Source organism: Protopterus annectens, chromosome 16.part0 (genome assembly GCF_019279795.1).
Source record: "Protopterus annectens isolate FY-2018-M chromosome 16.part0, PAN1.0, whole genome shotgun sequence".
Classification (NCBI taxonomy): domain Eukaryota; kingdom Metazoa; phylum Chordata; order Ceratodontiformes; family Protopteridae; genus Protopterus; species Protopterus annectens.
Genome location: NC_056750.1, coordinates 272,644,077 through 272,660,372, shown reverse-complemented (window position 1 = coordinate 272,660,372; position 16,296 = coordinate 272,644,077). Strand labels below are relative to the sequence as shown.

At 38.9% G+C, this 16,296-nt stretch overlaps 1 protein-coding gene across 1 annotated transcript in view; it reads left to right on the top strand.

The window, feature by feature from the left end:
• The window catches only part of GARNL3 (GTPase activating Rap/RanGAP domain like 3), a 3,522,664-nt gene that overhangs the window by 2,278,812 nt on the left and 1,227,556 nt on the right, over positions 1-16,296 (top strand). Inside the window, exon 11 of the mRNA XM_044057887.1 lies at positions 1,972-2,070. Coding sequence (XP_043913822.1) covers positions 1,972-2,070 — 99 coding nt within the window. The remainder of the gene's footprint in view (positions 1-1,971; positions 2,071-16,296) is intronic.

The following is a 16,296-nucleotide window of genomic DNA, read 5'->3' as shown; positions in this document are numbered from 1 at the left end:
ACTCAAGGAGTGGAAAAGCAAGGACATATCAGACGAAGCAATCGATAGTATAAATAAATTACTTAAAAGTCATCCGTTTCTATATCAGAATTATAGAAAAATTAATTTGTACAAAAGCTGTGTATGCTTCATAATGAGCCAATAAATGATGAGTGTTTACAAGCTGTACATGAGAGAGTATAATCAGGACAAAAGTATTAGCATAGAAGAAGGTTCTTGGCTATGTTTAAATGAAGTAATGAAACAAAAGAATGCAAACTGACTTCATATCTTAGCAGTCTGACTCAAGTTCAGCGATTGGTTTTGTCCCCGATGAGAGGCATACAGCAGTTGTGATGCCTCTCCATAAGGATAACCTGACAGATATATCATCCTTACAAGCCTCATCTGTAAAACCATGGAATGTACTATAACTGTTGTCATAAACTGTGATATCAGGAATCTTGTTAGACAACAGTTTGGTTTTGTGAAGGGTAGATCTTGTCTATTTACTCTGGTAAATTTCTTCAGAAGGTTTACAAGGGATGTAGATGGTGGCCATGCACTTCATGCAGCATATCTTGACCTGGCTAAGGCCGTTGACATCATTCTCCATGCTGGCATTACACAAAAACTAAATGGTTTAAAAATCATCCCATATGTGATAAGATTGATAGCAACATGGCTGAAAGGTAGAACCCATACATTATAAGTTGCAGGTGTTTCATCAGAAAGCATGAACGTGACTAACTGAGTCCCTCCGGGTTTGGTTCTGCGACCTCTCATTTTTTGTGTTTACTTCCCACATCAGCAAGCAGACAGCCAAGACCTCTGGCTAACAAAGTTTGCAGACAATTGCAAACTGGGGTTTATTGTTAAGTCATCCTATAACACCCAAATTCTCCAGAATGAACTCACCCTAGAAAATATTTTGTGTACTAAAAATGGGCTCAGTCTAAATGCTAAGAAGTGTAGTGCCATCACTTTTGGAAGACTGCCCCCTTTTCCCATCATAGTGTCTATAGACAACTGACCTCTACAAGATGAAAATGTTGCTAGAGGTCGAGGTACTTGGGTTGATCGTCCCCTCTCTTTTCACTGTATGTATCAGCAGTTGTCAGTAAATCCTTTTAGTTACCCAGCTAATGGCCAAAGGAATATCAACATGGTATAAAAAGGTAATCACTCCCTTGTATTCAGCATTGATCAGACCACATTTTGAGTAAAATGTCCCTTTGAGATGTATTTCACTAAACATATCAAACAATTAGAAAGACCCCAATGTTTCCTAAACAAAAAGATCACAGGCCTAAAGTCTTTGAGCCCTCAGAGGAGACTAGAAGCCCCATCTCTTTATTCATTGTCTTGCTGATTTTCAATGGGAAGTGTCTGTCTTACATATCATACTATTACAGATTCAATTGCCCTGGACCTTCTGTTTCTCTCAAAGCCAAGTATCTCCATCAGGGGCCTAAATCTTTACCAACAGGTAAATAAAATATGATGGATAGATGAGTTTATAACCCACTACCTGCAGCTCTGGAATAAACATCCCCTGCATGTTAAACTACCTTCTACAACACAAACTACATGACTGGATGGGTGTCCACAGATTTACTCCAGGACTGACCAGTGTGGCCCTCCTAGAGAAAGAAGATGCTGCATGAGGGAGGGTACTAGCAAGGCATGAATGGTCCTGAAACTCCGTGGCCTTAGAATATCTATGAATTCATGTATATACTGAATATAGTTAAGTATAAATAGGTAGTGCCTTATAAGGTGAAGCAAATATTCATTTGCAATAATTTTTCTTAACTTTTTATTGCAGAAGTCTAACTGTGAACAACTATTTAAAAATTTTCACTAGATCTGTATAATCGAAATGGTATAATGATTTTTATTCAAAGCAAGACATTATATTTTCTTTTATGATTGCTGTTTTGCTGCTTGCATCTCTTTATGCTGGTAATGTGTTTTGTATGTGACTTACAGAAACTGGAAGTGAAGGCTTTCAAAAGTTCTTGAACCTTTTTGGAGACACTATCACGTTAAAAGGATGGATGGGTTACAGAGGAGGACTAGACACTAAAAGTAAGGTTAATCTCAAGTCTGTGTTTGATGACAGAAAGCATTTGTGTGATAGTTTTAAACCTGTATTATTGATATTGGTAGGTACTGCTTTCATGTCTGCTGGTTCCTTGTTATTCATGAGTTGTTAAGAATGGATGTTTGCTAATTGCCATGTAATAGTATTTACCTATTTTAGCAAGTGTCATGGAAAAAGATGTCCATTTTTTCAGCTTGCTTGCATGTATACATACATGTATATATATGTATATATATATGTATATATATATATGTATATATATATATATATATATATATATATATATATATATATATATATATGCAAGTGTGTGTGTGTACATATGTATGTGTGTAAGTGTTTGTACATATCTCTCTCTCTCTCTCTCTCTCTATATATATATATATATATATATATCATCATCAGCCCCCTTTTTTCCCATTTTTCTACATGGGGTTGGTGTATCATGTTAACTGTCGTCATCTCTCTCGATTCAGTGCCTCACTCCTGCCTTCTTCAACACTAACGCCTGACTGTCGCAGATCTTCTTTCGCACAATCCATCCACCTCTTTGCTGGATGTCCTCATTTCCTCTTACCTTCCTCCTAGCTGCCCCAGATTGTCTTCTGCTTTTCTGCACGTGTGTCTGAACTACTGTAATCTGTTCTTGTTGATCTTTTCTGCAATTGGAGCTACTTTGGCTTCTGTTCTTATGTCCTCATTTCTTCATCTGTCCCATGGTGTGCATCCTACCACCCTTCCCAGGCACTTCATTTCTATCATATTCTTCATCTGCTCTATCTTTACTGCCGAGGTTTCTGTACCATACAGTAGCACTGGTCGCACCACTGTCTTGTACACCTTGTTTTTCAGTTTCTTTGACATTGTTCTGTCATAGACTACACCTGACACACTGTGCCTGTTAGCAGCAGCCACTCTGATTCTAGCTTTGATCTCCTCCTTCCGAGTTCCTTTCTCCTCAACTATCCTTCCCAGATACTTGAAGCTATTAACCTGTTCCACTCTCTTCCCTTCTGTCTCGTTTCATCTTCTTCTGATTTCCCCAATGTTCTGCCATTACCACTGTCTTATCTGTGCTTAATTTCTTCCCATGTAGCTTCAGTTTTGTATTCCATTCCTCTGTCCTTTGCTGAAGTTCTTGCTGAGTCTGCCTGAGATATATATATATATATATATATATATATATATATATATATATATATATATATATATATATATATATATATATACATACACACACATGCATATATATCTTACCAATAATTAAACTATAACATTGCCAACACAAACAGCATTTATAAATATTCACTGAACACATATTTAGTTAAATGTGTGCTAAAATACAGAGAAGAGAATATTTCTTTGTTTTTGCAGGGGGATCAAGTCCCCCCTGGACCCATCATGTAGAGGGCTGTGCCCCCATACTCCTCACTTGATATAGATGCCATCTGTAAGATTGCACAAGAGTTGGGAAAATAGAAAACTCTCTCAACTTCACTGTTACATGTTCATGGCACTTTTTCTGTTTATATTTGACAAACTGTGAATCAATGAAAAACGCACCCAATTCACATACCGACAAAACCATATTCGAGCAAAGAAACTACTACCATATACATTTGTCTGTGTGTGTGTGTGTGTGTGTGTGTGTGTGTGTGTATATATATATATATATATATATATATATATATATATATATATATATATTAACCCAACTGCATTCATTTAGTACATCTATGGATTATGGACACCTCCTTTTCTAAAGCAAATAAGAAGCCAGGTTTGCATTGTTTTTGGCTGGAGCTTTTCAGATCATAGTCATAGTTCAGTTTCGGTTAGAGGTCCTAAACAGTTAATGATCATGACAAACCCTTTTGTGTTGGGTGTGAAGAGTAGGTCTATACTACACTGGTTGTATTTAAACAATGGACTTAGTAATTTGCGGTTTTGCGGTTTTCAAGTATTTTAAACAATGAGTTAAAAGGTCACACAAAAAAAACAGTTAGTTAAAACCACAAAAAGAAAAATCTAGCAAAGCTAGACTTCCCACTATGTGATACTTTAAACCTGTTGTTTCAGAGGCAACATGGGATATATACAAATTACCCTTTAAGGATATCAGGTGTTTCAGCTAAATGACAATTCTGAATGTCTATGACTTTTTCTTTTATTTTTACTTCTAAGTCTATTTATGGACAATTTCAGGCCTTTAAAGTGAAACCCCTCTAGCTGTGGATATGCATGTTTCTGCCTTCTTATGGCATCATTAGTACAGCATAAGAGGAATGTTTCACTATTGGAAACACAGGGTTGTCGTACCCAACTGATATCCATAAACATTAGAGTGTCTACAAAATATCCCAACTAACAAACTAAAACAGTAAGTAAAAAGGTCACAGAGGAAAACCAATAAGCTGCACCCTGTATGAACTCTAGTTCAAGGCAGAAAGGAATACTTTACTAACAGTGTTAAACTACCCACCTCATCACAATTAGATCAGCGATATACATACATATATATATATATATATATATATATATATATATATAGATATAGATATATCCTCTATACATATGTATATATATATATATATATATATATATATATATATATATATATATATATATATATATATATATATATATTATACCCTCTGAGTGCATGGGTGGGTTGCATTTACGCTATGAAGCCTGTGAAATGTATACATCGAGAAATCTGATATCTAACTGTCCAGAGGAGATCCTGGGTTAAATTCCAAAACAAGATCAGTGTTTTCCTTTCTCACTGCATTTCTAACACAGTACTAGGTTAATCACCTGTTCTGTTCTATATTGGACATTTGTGTTTTCAAAAATCACCATTGTTGTGGTTTCCTAGATGAAAAGAAAAACAACTGCTCTTGGATTAAAGCAGGTACCTAACTATAGATATAGATATATATGTAAATATAGATATTTATTTATTTATTTTACATTTGTTGACCGGGATAGTCCGACTGGATACATGTCCATTTTCAGCGGAGGCCCAGGGAGAAAAGCTCCAAATTTCATACTACATACATACTACAATATACTATTTCATATATACATATAAATCAAGTTTTAAAATTTCCAAACAGAATTACATTCATTAAAAGGATCAAAACATAACTGGGTCACACAAGTTAATACAAAGTAATTAGGTTATTAACCAGATAACTAGGATATAGTCAATTAGAGGCACTTAAAGGCAGGAAGTCCTCATTAGGCACACAGTTGAGGGAGTAAAAGTTAATTGGGGGTAAAGCAAGCACATATCCACCGTGTTTTAAAGTATAGTATAAGATTTTTCTTGAATTGGGATAAAGAGGGTTCTGATATTAGGCCAGCAGGGAGTGAGGTCCATGTTTTTCCTACAGAGATGGTAAACAGAGCATCCCCAGCTGTGTTGTTAGTTTTGAGCGTGTAAACTAACATTTTGTTAGAGGATCAGAGTGTCTTGAGGTTCTGGTAGGGGGTGATATGGCTTTTAAGAACAGGCATGTATTCGGACTGGTAGAGAATCTTATGGGCCTTTACTAGTTGGTTGAGAGTTAGTAGATTAGGTAGTTCAAGTCACCTTAGAAGATTAAGGTTAATACAGTGGTGGGTTCTATAGGCTGTACTAGTGGCAAATCTAGCAATGTGATTATAGCAGCCAGTGAATTTGTTCAAGTCAGTTTTACTCAAGTTTATAAGTAAGGGGGAAGCATAGAGAAGAGTAGAGAGTAGGTGTGTGCGGGCAATAACAGTCCTAGCTAGGGGAGTTAGGAAGGGTTTAATCTTGTATAGAGAGCCAAGCTTTTTATTAACTGTTTTAATTGTATGGTTAATATGCAAGTCAAACTTAAGATTATTCTCAACTATTACACCTAGGAGCTTTGTCGAGGGATCTGAAGAAATAATGGGGCTGTTGTTAGAATTTGTGGTGAAGATTGGTACGGTGAACCTTTGAAATGGAGAGAAAAGCAGCAGCTAATTTTTGTTAGGATTTAATATGAGACAGCAATTAAGAAGCCAATTTTCAACTGTGTTAAAAGTTTTTTGGGATAAAAACTGCAGTTATGTTGGAGATGTGGCTGAGCATATTAGAGTTGAGTCGTCCACGTATTGAATGCAGGTAGCCTCTGGGATGACTTTGTGCAGGTCATTTATAAATATAGAAAATAGGAGGAAGTCCTAAGATGTAGCCCTGGGGGACTCCTAGAGTGATGGGTAGCAGAGTGGATAGGTTGTCCTTCCATAGGACTGCCTGTTGTCTACCACACAGGTAAGACTGGAACCATTGGATAAACTGGGTGTCTAGGGAAATGGTTTCCAGTGTTTGTATAAGTATTCGGTGGTTTATCATGTCAAAGGGTTGGAAAGGTCTAAGAAGATGGCTGAGAAAAGTTTATTAATGTTTTGATTTAGATTTACAATGTTAGTGAAGGAGTAAAGGGCTGTGGTGGTATGTTATGGTCTAAACCCATGTTGCGAGTTTGTCAGGAGATTGTTTATGAGAAGATAGTTCAGGAGTTGTCTGTGTATGCGTATATATACATACACACACATATATATATATATATATATATATATATATATATGTGTGTGTGTGTCTGTTATCTGTCTCTCAGAGGAATGCTCTCTATCAAAACAAATTTGCCAACATCTGACAGAACCCGTCCAACTGATCAAAATATACCGGCCTTACCACTCCAAGATCAAGGCACAGTTGAAATTGGGGAATATGCCATTTTCCAAACAGTAGTGTGATCTTGGAGTTGGTATATATAAATAGTAGGGGGGTATGGGGCCGCAGAGGGAATTGCTCCGTACAAAAAAATTGTGTATGTTTTCTGTTTTTTTATGTTTTATAGATCAATGTTTAGGTATTTGATGAATAGATGTTGATCACTGTAGGATCTGCTGTCATTTTGATGAAAGATTATGCTTCCATTAATATATATATATATATATATATATATATGTGTGTGTGTGTGACTGTGTGTGTGTGTATGTATATGTATGTGTGTGTGGGTATATATATATATATATATATATATATATATATATATATATATATATATATATATATACATAGATACACAAACACACACACACACACATACCTATATATACATATGTATGTATATATTTGCATATAATATATAGGCTCAGAGATACTTAGTAGGCTGTTGATCTGTGAAGATCTTAAGTAGCCTGCCCCTATATTTGTAATATGACTGTCTAAAGATTGGCAGAGCGAGTGTATTTTAGGGTAGTTACATGTTTTCCCTGTACTTGAGGGCCATTGGTACTTAACCAGGGGTACATTGTTGGTTACCCATCCAGTCATCCAAGTTACATTTGAATAGAGTAAGAGGACTCTGCTTTATGTAGAGGGGAAGACAGTGCCAGAGAAGTGGTGTTCTCTGTAATACATACCTGTCCCTTCAGCATGTTCTGTTAGTCTTGCAAAAAAGCTTGAGATCCCTGAGTGTTTCCAATATCATTGGACTTGTGAACATGTAATAGGTCTAACAGAACAGGGTCTGTTGAGACTGTATCCATGTGGCAGTGGTCACCATTCTGTAACCTGTATGATACTGAGAAGAGAGATACAAAGGGTTGAGATGGCCTGCATAGGTTTTAGGATTTAGGCCCTTGATTTTTTTTTTACAGAGGAAGTATTGTGGTCATTTCAACTTTGACAAGTGTTTGAGCAGGTGCATACTGAAAGAAGTGCTATACTCAGTAATTGGCCTAATGAGTGTCGAGTACAGTTGAGCTATTGTCCCCTGGATCTATTTACCATACTTTTAGCTATAAGCTGTGCAATAAGAAATGACGTCCTTACAATAGTGGATATATCGTGCTTAAAAGATAGATCACTGTCAACATAGGTTCCCAGAGATCTAACAATTGGATTAATTTTCAGGGGGGTTGTTGTCAGTGTGATAGAAAAGGAGTCATGCTTGACGAAGGATATGATTATACATTTCTTAGGATTTAGATTCAGACTGTGTTTTTGGTACCAAATATTTGTTTGGGACAGGCCCTCTTGTAGATCCCAGTTTCCTCTTGGGAGTTTATGATGGCTGCAGGTTTGCAGTCATCTGAAAACTTGGTTAGCCACAAACCCTTAACAATAGTTTTGAACTTCAAGAAATAACTGGGAAATAGAAGTTCCCCGAGGAGTGAATCCTAAAACACTCCACTAGTGTCCACTAGTGACAGGTCTTTAGAGGAGGTAGAGCTGCCCATCCATACTTTCTGTGTTTTATTTGTGAGCCATTTTGCTATCAAGTGAATTGCACAGAGGTCAGCTGAGAGTTTATCCATGATGCCAGAATGTGGGATGGTGTTGAGTGCCTTTCCAAGGTCCAGATATGCAGTGTGCACTGATTTACCCTCATCCATTCAGTGACTTTTTCATAGAGGTCAGCCAGATTAAAAAGGCAGGACCTGCCCTTGACAAATATACTAACTTCACAGTGACATAGCTATGGAAAGATGTCAAATACCACTTGTATCAAAAATTCATCTTGGGGTCCTTACAAAACAGAAACTATATTGCAATCAAGTTCAAGCAAGTGAAACTTGCTGTACCGCAAACGCCTCTAATGCAAAAATTATATAAACTAACCTGACACACAAAAAATAAATGACAATTTAAACAAAAGCATTACAAAAACTATCATCATTTTTTGTGGCAGTAGAACATCCTGTAAGGAAATTGTAATTGGAGTAACATGCTTCTAAGAAATGTATGTAATTCCTTATAATGTGACAAAGGGTTTTTCTTGGTACAGGAAATGTCACATGAAAATAAGATCCTATCTGCAGTGTCTAATAATACCATGGTAAGCTGTAAAGCACTACCATTATCCACCTGAGGGAATACATATTTTTCTTTTTAACAATATAAAGGGTTTTCTTTTGATTAAATAAATTAAAGTATTGGGAAGCATTTTGTCTATAAAATATTATGACCAGTTTTTGTGAATAGTTACTGCATTACACTGTGCTAAACAGCATTAACACCGAAGATGAACAGGTTGGAGGTGATTCAGAGATGTAGCACAGTCGAGTAAAGGGAGTATAGGATGGTAGGCCACATGTTCAAATAACCACATACTGATATGGAAATGAGGTTCCAAATGCAAATGAGGAACAGTGAATACACCTCTAATGCCATCAGTTGAGGTGGCATGATTCAGAAATATATGAAAAGCGGGTATGCTGCATCATAGACGTCACCTGTTCTGAGCACCAGGAATCACCAGTATACAGAATACTAGAATGTTTGCAGTAGCAGCAGGTGGTAGTAATAATTATAATAATAATAATAATAATAATAATACCCATTTGTTTGCCAGGTAGGTGCACAGGACACAGAGATCCAATGATTTGTATGTCTAGGGTCCATCAAACCCGTACCAACATTTCATGCAAGTGAGATTTCTACAATGTTCCCTACATGTTAAGTTTGCATATAGTTGGGTACAGTGCTGGTATATGCAGCTACTGTGCATACAAGTAGGCCTCATCAAATGGTATGTTCCAGGGGATGCCAGATATGCCCTGGAACCATGGAAGGTGATCCTAGTCAGCGATCCTTCAAACTCTGGCAATAATGGCATACAGTGGAATGTGTTTTTGATCATTGTAAGGGATGTGTCTACTGCCCAAATGCATCCATTGGGACCCTGTGATATTTACCCCAAGACCTGCAGTCAGGTGATTATAGTGTGCATCATGTTGAGTAGCATGGTTGTGTGGAAGTAGCTTCAGCAGCAGGGAAACATCCCAGCATGATCCACTATCTCAGCTGTAGCAGCAGGGTTGCCAGATTAAGAGAAACATGCAGCATCAGGACCCCTTGTGAGACAGTGAGTGCAGCATATCAAACCACTGGCAAAGTGTGGAGCAGGGTCCTGTCTACAACTATGAGGCCGTGAGACAGACAACAAAGATTAAAATGATGCTTGCATTATCAAACTCAGACCATGCAATACAGCACATAGACCGGCTGTGTTGTACAAAAAAAATTATCTGGCACACAGGTTTATAAATATGTAGGGCAAAGTCAACATCATTTGCACAGCTGGAAAAGACAGAGTGAAACATGTCATTAAGGACAGGATCAAAAGAGGTAGATGTCATAGCCATGCATTATGGTAGCAAATTGCTGGGAGTCGAGGCTTAGATCCCTCAATAGCAGGGTAGAGTTGCTGTATTGTAAATGAAGATGTATACTGCAGTGTTATGTAGTCTCAAGACTTGATATGGTCCACTGCAGGGATGGTGTAAAATTACAGAAGCATGCTTGGACACCATGATGAGGTGACACATGTTAAAAGCAATTGCATGTGAGGTGTTCATGACCAAGATGAAGGCTATGACTAGGCATGGCACTCCCTCTGCCCACAGGTGATATTGATTGTGTATAGCTGTGCAAGTAAACTTGTGCAATGCTGGGAGGTGTCCTAGGGATGGAGTCTCCAGAGTCTTGGTTGCCAGGTACTTGAGGCCATTCCCAGCCAGGTTTGGTGCACCTTTTGGCCTGAGCCAGCATGGATTCTGTTTCAGGAATAGTCAGTACTATCTAAATATGTCCAGTCTTTCACCAACCACCTCACATCTAAACCACTTCATGGCCAGGAACAGTATGACCTGCTGATGCAGACCAGAGTATGGTTACCATCTGCCTCTTGGATGCACCAGTGGATCCATGTTAGTCACCACTAACCTCTGCACCACTGTCTGATTCCTGTCCCCATACCCAATGTCACTGTACAGGCATTGGATGTCATCCAGTAGGCAAAGATGGTGTTTCAGATCCTCCCATAAATAATACAGCACACTCACTATTTGCACAACAGTGTGTATAGCAACTGCACATGCCTGGAATCGTAACGAATACTTCATCAGGTTATTGCCAAGTGCTGCACCCATGTCAGGGACAGACCTCTATAATATAGTTGTGAAGGTGACTACCTTGTCTCTACCATGTGGGGTAAACACACACACTAAAGGCAGTGTGTCTCACACACATGCAAATGCACAGCACAGACACCCCCCCCCCCACACACACACACACACACACAAACACAAAAGGACAGTGTGACTCAGACTTGCCATCAGGAGTAGATACTTCTGTTTAACCTGGTTGAGGTTGAGATTTTTGGTTTTGGCCTGTCTCTGCAGAGGCTCTTCAAATATATTAGATGTTTGTAAGTCCCGTACTATTAGTGTTCCTGACATTGTTTTTTGTGTCATCAGACTATTCTAAATACATGCTGACATTAGCAGCTACCACAGGGGGTCTGCTGACAGCAGATACATACTGTCCCTTGTGCTGTACTGTCCTATAACTAATCATAATGCACTTATATTTAAAATGGTTTATTAATTAAAGATATATCCATCCATCCACAGCCCCTTTTTCCCATATGGGGTTGGAGTATCACTACAACTGGGACAATCATTTAGAGTCGAGGGATAGACTGCCAGATGGCAAGCAGCTCTGCCACAGAGAATATCTTGATATATGATAACATTAAAATAAGTTAAAGATTCAACAGTGACAATCATCTAGAGCCAAGGTATAGACTGCCAGGTGACTAGCTCTGCCACAGAGAATATCTTCATATATGATAACATTAAAATAAGTTAAAGATTGGTTTAACACACTAACAGTGAAACATTTTTTGTTCAACAAATGATAATGAGGTCAGTACAAGCAATCTTTGAATACTTAAAATTTTAGTTATATTTCATGAATACAAATTGTAGTATAAATGAATAGGATAGTAAGGTTATAGTTTCATAGAAGGTTACTAGGCTAATGGCCTTAGAACCTTTACCAGCCTAACCATACTTATCCTAGGTTTCCCCAATTGTTGGTGGTTCGGTATAGGTCTATGGTAGTTAATAACTTCCTTTCTCCAGGAAGGACATGGGCACCAACCCAGAAGTGAATTTGCGGTCACCCATCCACTGATCTGGGTTGTTTTGAATAGGGTCAGGGAGGTGCTCTGTTTCATGTGGATTGGGAAGCTTGTTCCAGAGAAGTGGCAGTCTCTGGGAGATGTATCTATTTCACCAGTATGACCTGTTCATGTCTGAGGCTAGGTTAAGATCTCTGGAGTGAATGGCCCTCGTGCAGTTTGAATAACAAATGTGTAGCATATCCATCAGGGATGGGTCAGATACTGTCCTATAAGCCAGGCACAGGTTGCCCCCTAGAACACTGTAGGAGACTGAATACAGTGACAGGGTTTTCAGGCTTTCCATGTAAGACTTTTTTGTATACCCTGTAATTTCTTGGTGAGAAACCTCTGTGGTCTCTCCAATTGTTGCAGGTGTCTGGTGAGGTACATACAAAAGGGAGCATTATACTTAATTTCTGGTCTGATGAGGACTGAGTATAATGGTGTTATAACATCCTTAGATCTAGAGGTGATGCCTGTACTTATAAGATGTGCCACATTGAAGGATTTCCTTACTACTGTGGATATGTGGTGGTCAAGGTTGAGGTTGCTATCAACCTGAGTAACCAGATCACATACATCTGGGTCTACACTTATGGGGGGTGCTGTCTATAATGTAATTAGCAGGGATGTCAGCTTTCCAAATGGGAATAATTATGCATTTAGCTTTAATCTGTGGCTTTGGCACCAGTCATTTGTCCGCATTATCTCTGTCTGCAATTTATTAACATCATTGGGAGATTCAGTGATTTCTTCCACTTTGAAATTGTCAGAGAACTTGATCAGCCACAGGCCATCCAAATTTGCCCGGACTTCTGAAAAATAAATTTTGAACAGTAAGGGGCCCAGCACATAACCCTGTGGTACACCAATGGTGACTGGTCTTTTGCTAAAGGTGAAGTCACCCACTTTGACAGTATGTTTCCTGTCAGTGAGCCAGTTGGCTACCTATCTGGTAATGTAGGGGCTAATTCCCAATTAGGAGAGTTTCTCTATATTACCTGAGTGGAGGATTGTGTCAAATGCCTTGGCTAGGTCAAGATAGGCAGTTTGCACTATCCTTCCCTCATCCAATGCCTTGGTGACCCTCTCAAAGAAATCAACCATGTTTAAAAGGCATGATCTACCTTTAACAAATCCAAAATGGGTTGGGTCCAGAGTTTGGAGATAACCAAAGCCCTTGTTAATAAGGTCCATAATGATTCTTTCCATGGCCTTGTAGATAATGGTAGTCAAGCTTATGGGCCTATAATTCCCAGGATGGGTTGATGATCCCCCTTTGTGTAGAGGGATTACTGTTGTTGTCCTCCATTCTGCCAGAACATGTCCAGTTCTCAGCCTGTGGTTAAACAAGGATCCAATTGGATCTGCTAGGTCATGTTTTATAATCTTTAAAAGGCAATCTGGGATGTTGTCTGGTCCCATTGATGTCATGTTTTGGCCTTGGAGAGCACTGAGATGATCTGCTCTCTTTTGAGATAATAGGTTGAGGAATGGTGGTAGGTATACTTTGGGGGATGACTGGAGGGGACAGGGGGTGAAGTTTGCTCTAAATCTGTAAGCTAGCAGGTTGGCTATTACCACCAGTTGAATATGAGTGGTGGCATCCTCAGCCAGTTCAGCACATAGCTGGTTGTTCCCTTTTAGATTCTGAATGTAGTTAAAGAATGCCTTGTGATTATCCATAGCTGGGGGGGGGGCTATTTTTGCTTTCTAATTAGTTTTGGAGGACTTGACAAGAACTCTAACTTGTTTGTTTAAGCTAGAGAGGGTATTCTTCCTCTGCAGAGCCAGTTCCCTCTTGTTCTTGGACATTAGTTTCTTTCTCTTGTTGTATAGCCTCCTCATACTAGAGGTCCACCAGGGTGGCTTGTTTTTTTTTTTTTTGGCAGTCAGGTACAGCAAATTCTGTGCAGCTGCAGTGGTTGTACAGGGCATTGGTGTACACCTCTAAATAGAAGTCCATGTTATCTGCATTTGAGTGGGCTTTGAAACTTATACCATCACTTAGTAGGAGGTAGTTTATCTTGGGGTATCTGGTCTTATAATTAGATCAAAAGAGACTGGTTTATGGTTTGATCTTAGCAGGAAGGACATCAGATGGGGAGGGTGCAATACTCTCCCATGTTAGTGTCTACTGTGTCCAGAACATTTCAGCCTGATGTGGTTTTGCTGACTAGATGTTCCAGAGCATTTGCACTGACAAAGTACAAGAACCTCTGAGCCTGCATGTTTGAGGTCATGTATGCTTCCCAGTCAATGGTAGGATAATTAAAATCACAAATGGGTAAGGTGTTGGGCTGTATAGCAAGTGAATCCAGCAAGTCAAGGTGTGTGGTATGCTTTTCTTCTATCATGGTGGGGAGCTATAGCTAACTATGATGTGGTAGGGGGCTTTGCCTATAGTTAATTGGACATGGAGTATCTCAAGAGAGTCATACTGTTCTACCAGTCTCGAGGTGCACTTATCCTTATTGAATATGGAGACACCTCATCCTTTGGTTCTTTCATGCTCATCTCATGGTCTAAATGTATGGAAGGCATTGTAGCCCTACATGGCTGGGGTGGTTTCCACACCTTTCAACTATGTCTCGGTGACTGCACAAATGTTAGCATTTTCCAAGGTAAGAATTGGTTCCAGGGAGTGCAGTTTCTTGTTTAGATTCCTAGCATTAAGCAGCAGTACCATAAGTTTATCTAGAGAGGATTTTGATATGTTGGGAGGTTGGTTACTTTGACATTGCTTAAAAATGCACAATAGGAGTGGCTATTGCTTAAAAATGCACATTAGAAGTGGCTAATACCTTTGCCAGTATCTAAAAGCCTAGATGAGATGGGTGCAGACCATCTCTGGCAAAGCAGTGTGGTCTGACAACCATGTGTTCCTAGGCTGACCGATATTGGATCCCCCTTGGACTGACAACAGAAGCTAAGCAAATAGTTAAAGTCAGTCATTTTTTGTTTGTATTGTGGCATTATCCTTGGTGAAGGTAGAACGCTATCCAAAGCTAGGCTTAAACCTGCCTGTGACACATAATTTGAAAGCTCAGTTACGTCTCTTTTCATATAGTCCAGTGAAGTATGTCTCAAGTCATTTACCCCCACATGGACTATGATGGAGTCATACTGGTATTGGTGATTGAATGACTTGACAGATCCTGGAACCTGACAGGCAGCTAACCATAACCTGCTCTGCTCCTTATCCAGCCTAGTGAGGAGAACATCTGTGTCTTACAGTGGAGACATCTATGACTAATATGTTTTGTGATGTTATGCCTTAAGGGCTTATTTGTTGAGACACTAGTGTGCTTGATATGTGTTTTGGTTGCTTTTGTATTATGTGTGTAAGTAGTTTCCCATTGAAAACCTCTGATCTTTTGATAAGTTACTAGTGAGTACATCCACATATGTGGATTTGTGTATCAGACCTTATTTAGTGTGGGAAGTGTGTGTGTGTGTGCTGACAATCTGTTTGGCATTCAGTTTGTCTTTATGTGAGAGTCTTGCCTCCAAATTCATACTGTAATTGCATCTCTTGCATACAGTATTTATTTGTTTCAGGAGTAAGAGGTTGCCAGTATACATGAGACAATTGCTACATTGCCTCAGGATGCCCATGTCTGTCAGGCTGGCCAGAGATATGATGGAAAACTGCTGATCAGTGATAGCAGGCTCTTATTTTATGTTTTATTAGAGGAAGGGAAAGAGTTAATTTGACAGGACTGTGCTAGTAGTGCCGATACTACAAGAGCGACCTATACTTTTGTGTAGGCTAAGGTTAATCAATAAGGCAACACTACTCAGTGCACAGCTGAGTTGTTTCTAGAGCAGCAGAAAGGCTTGGAAGGGTTTCACTGACAGATGTTTAGTGAAAAACTGAACTCCTAGGCTTTTGTATCTATACAGGGTGCTATTAACTGCCACTGAGTGAAGAGCAGAACTGCACAAATTAGGCTTAAATACAAGCAAAGAGAAACAAGTTTTAAGCTACCTACAAATCAGGAAAGCACACAATAAGCCTTCCAACAACAATCCCCAACTCAGACAAGTTAGATCAACACACTTCTGTCACAAGGATGCAGAAAAGCACCTTCTTAATGTAGAATAGCTGATTTGGAGCCAAAGTGTAACAAGACCACACAAACTACCTACAACAACTCCACAACTAACAGATACAGTATAATACAGTACAATTAACTACTTAAAGCAGCAGCA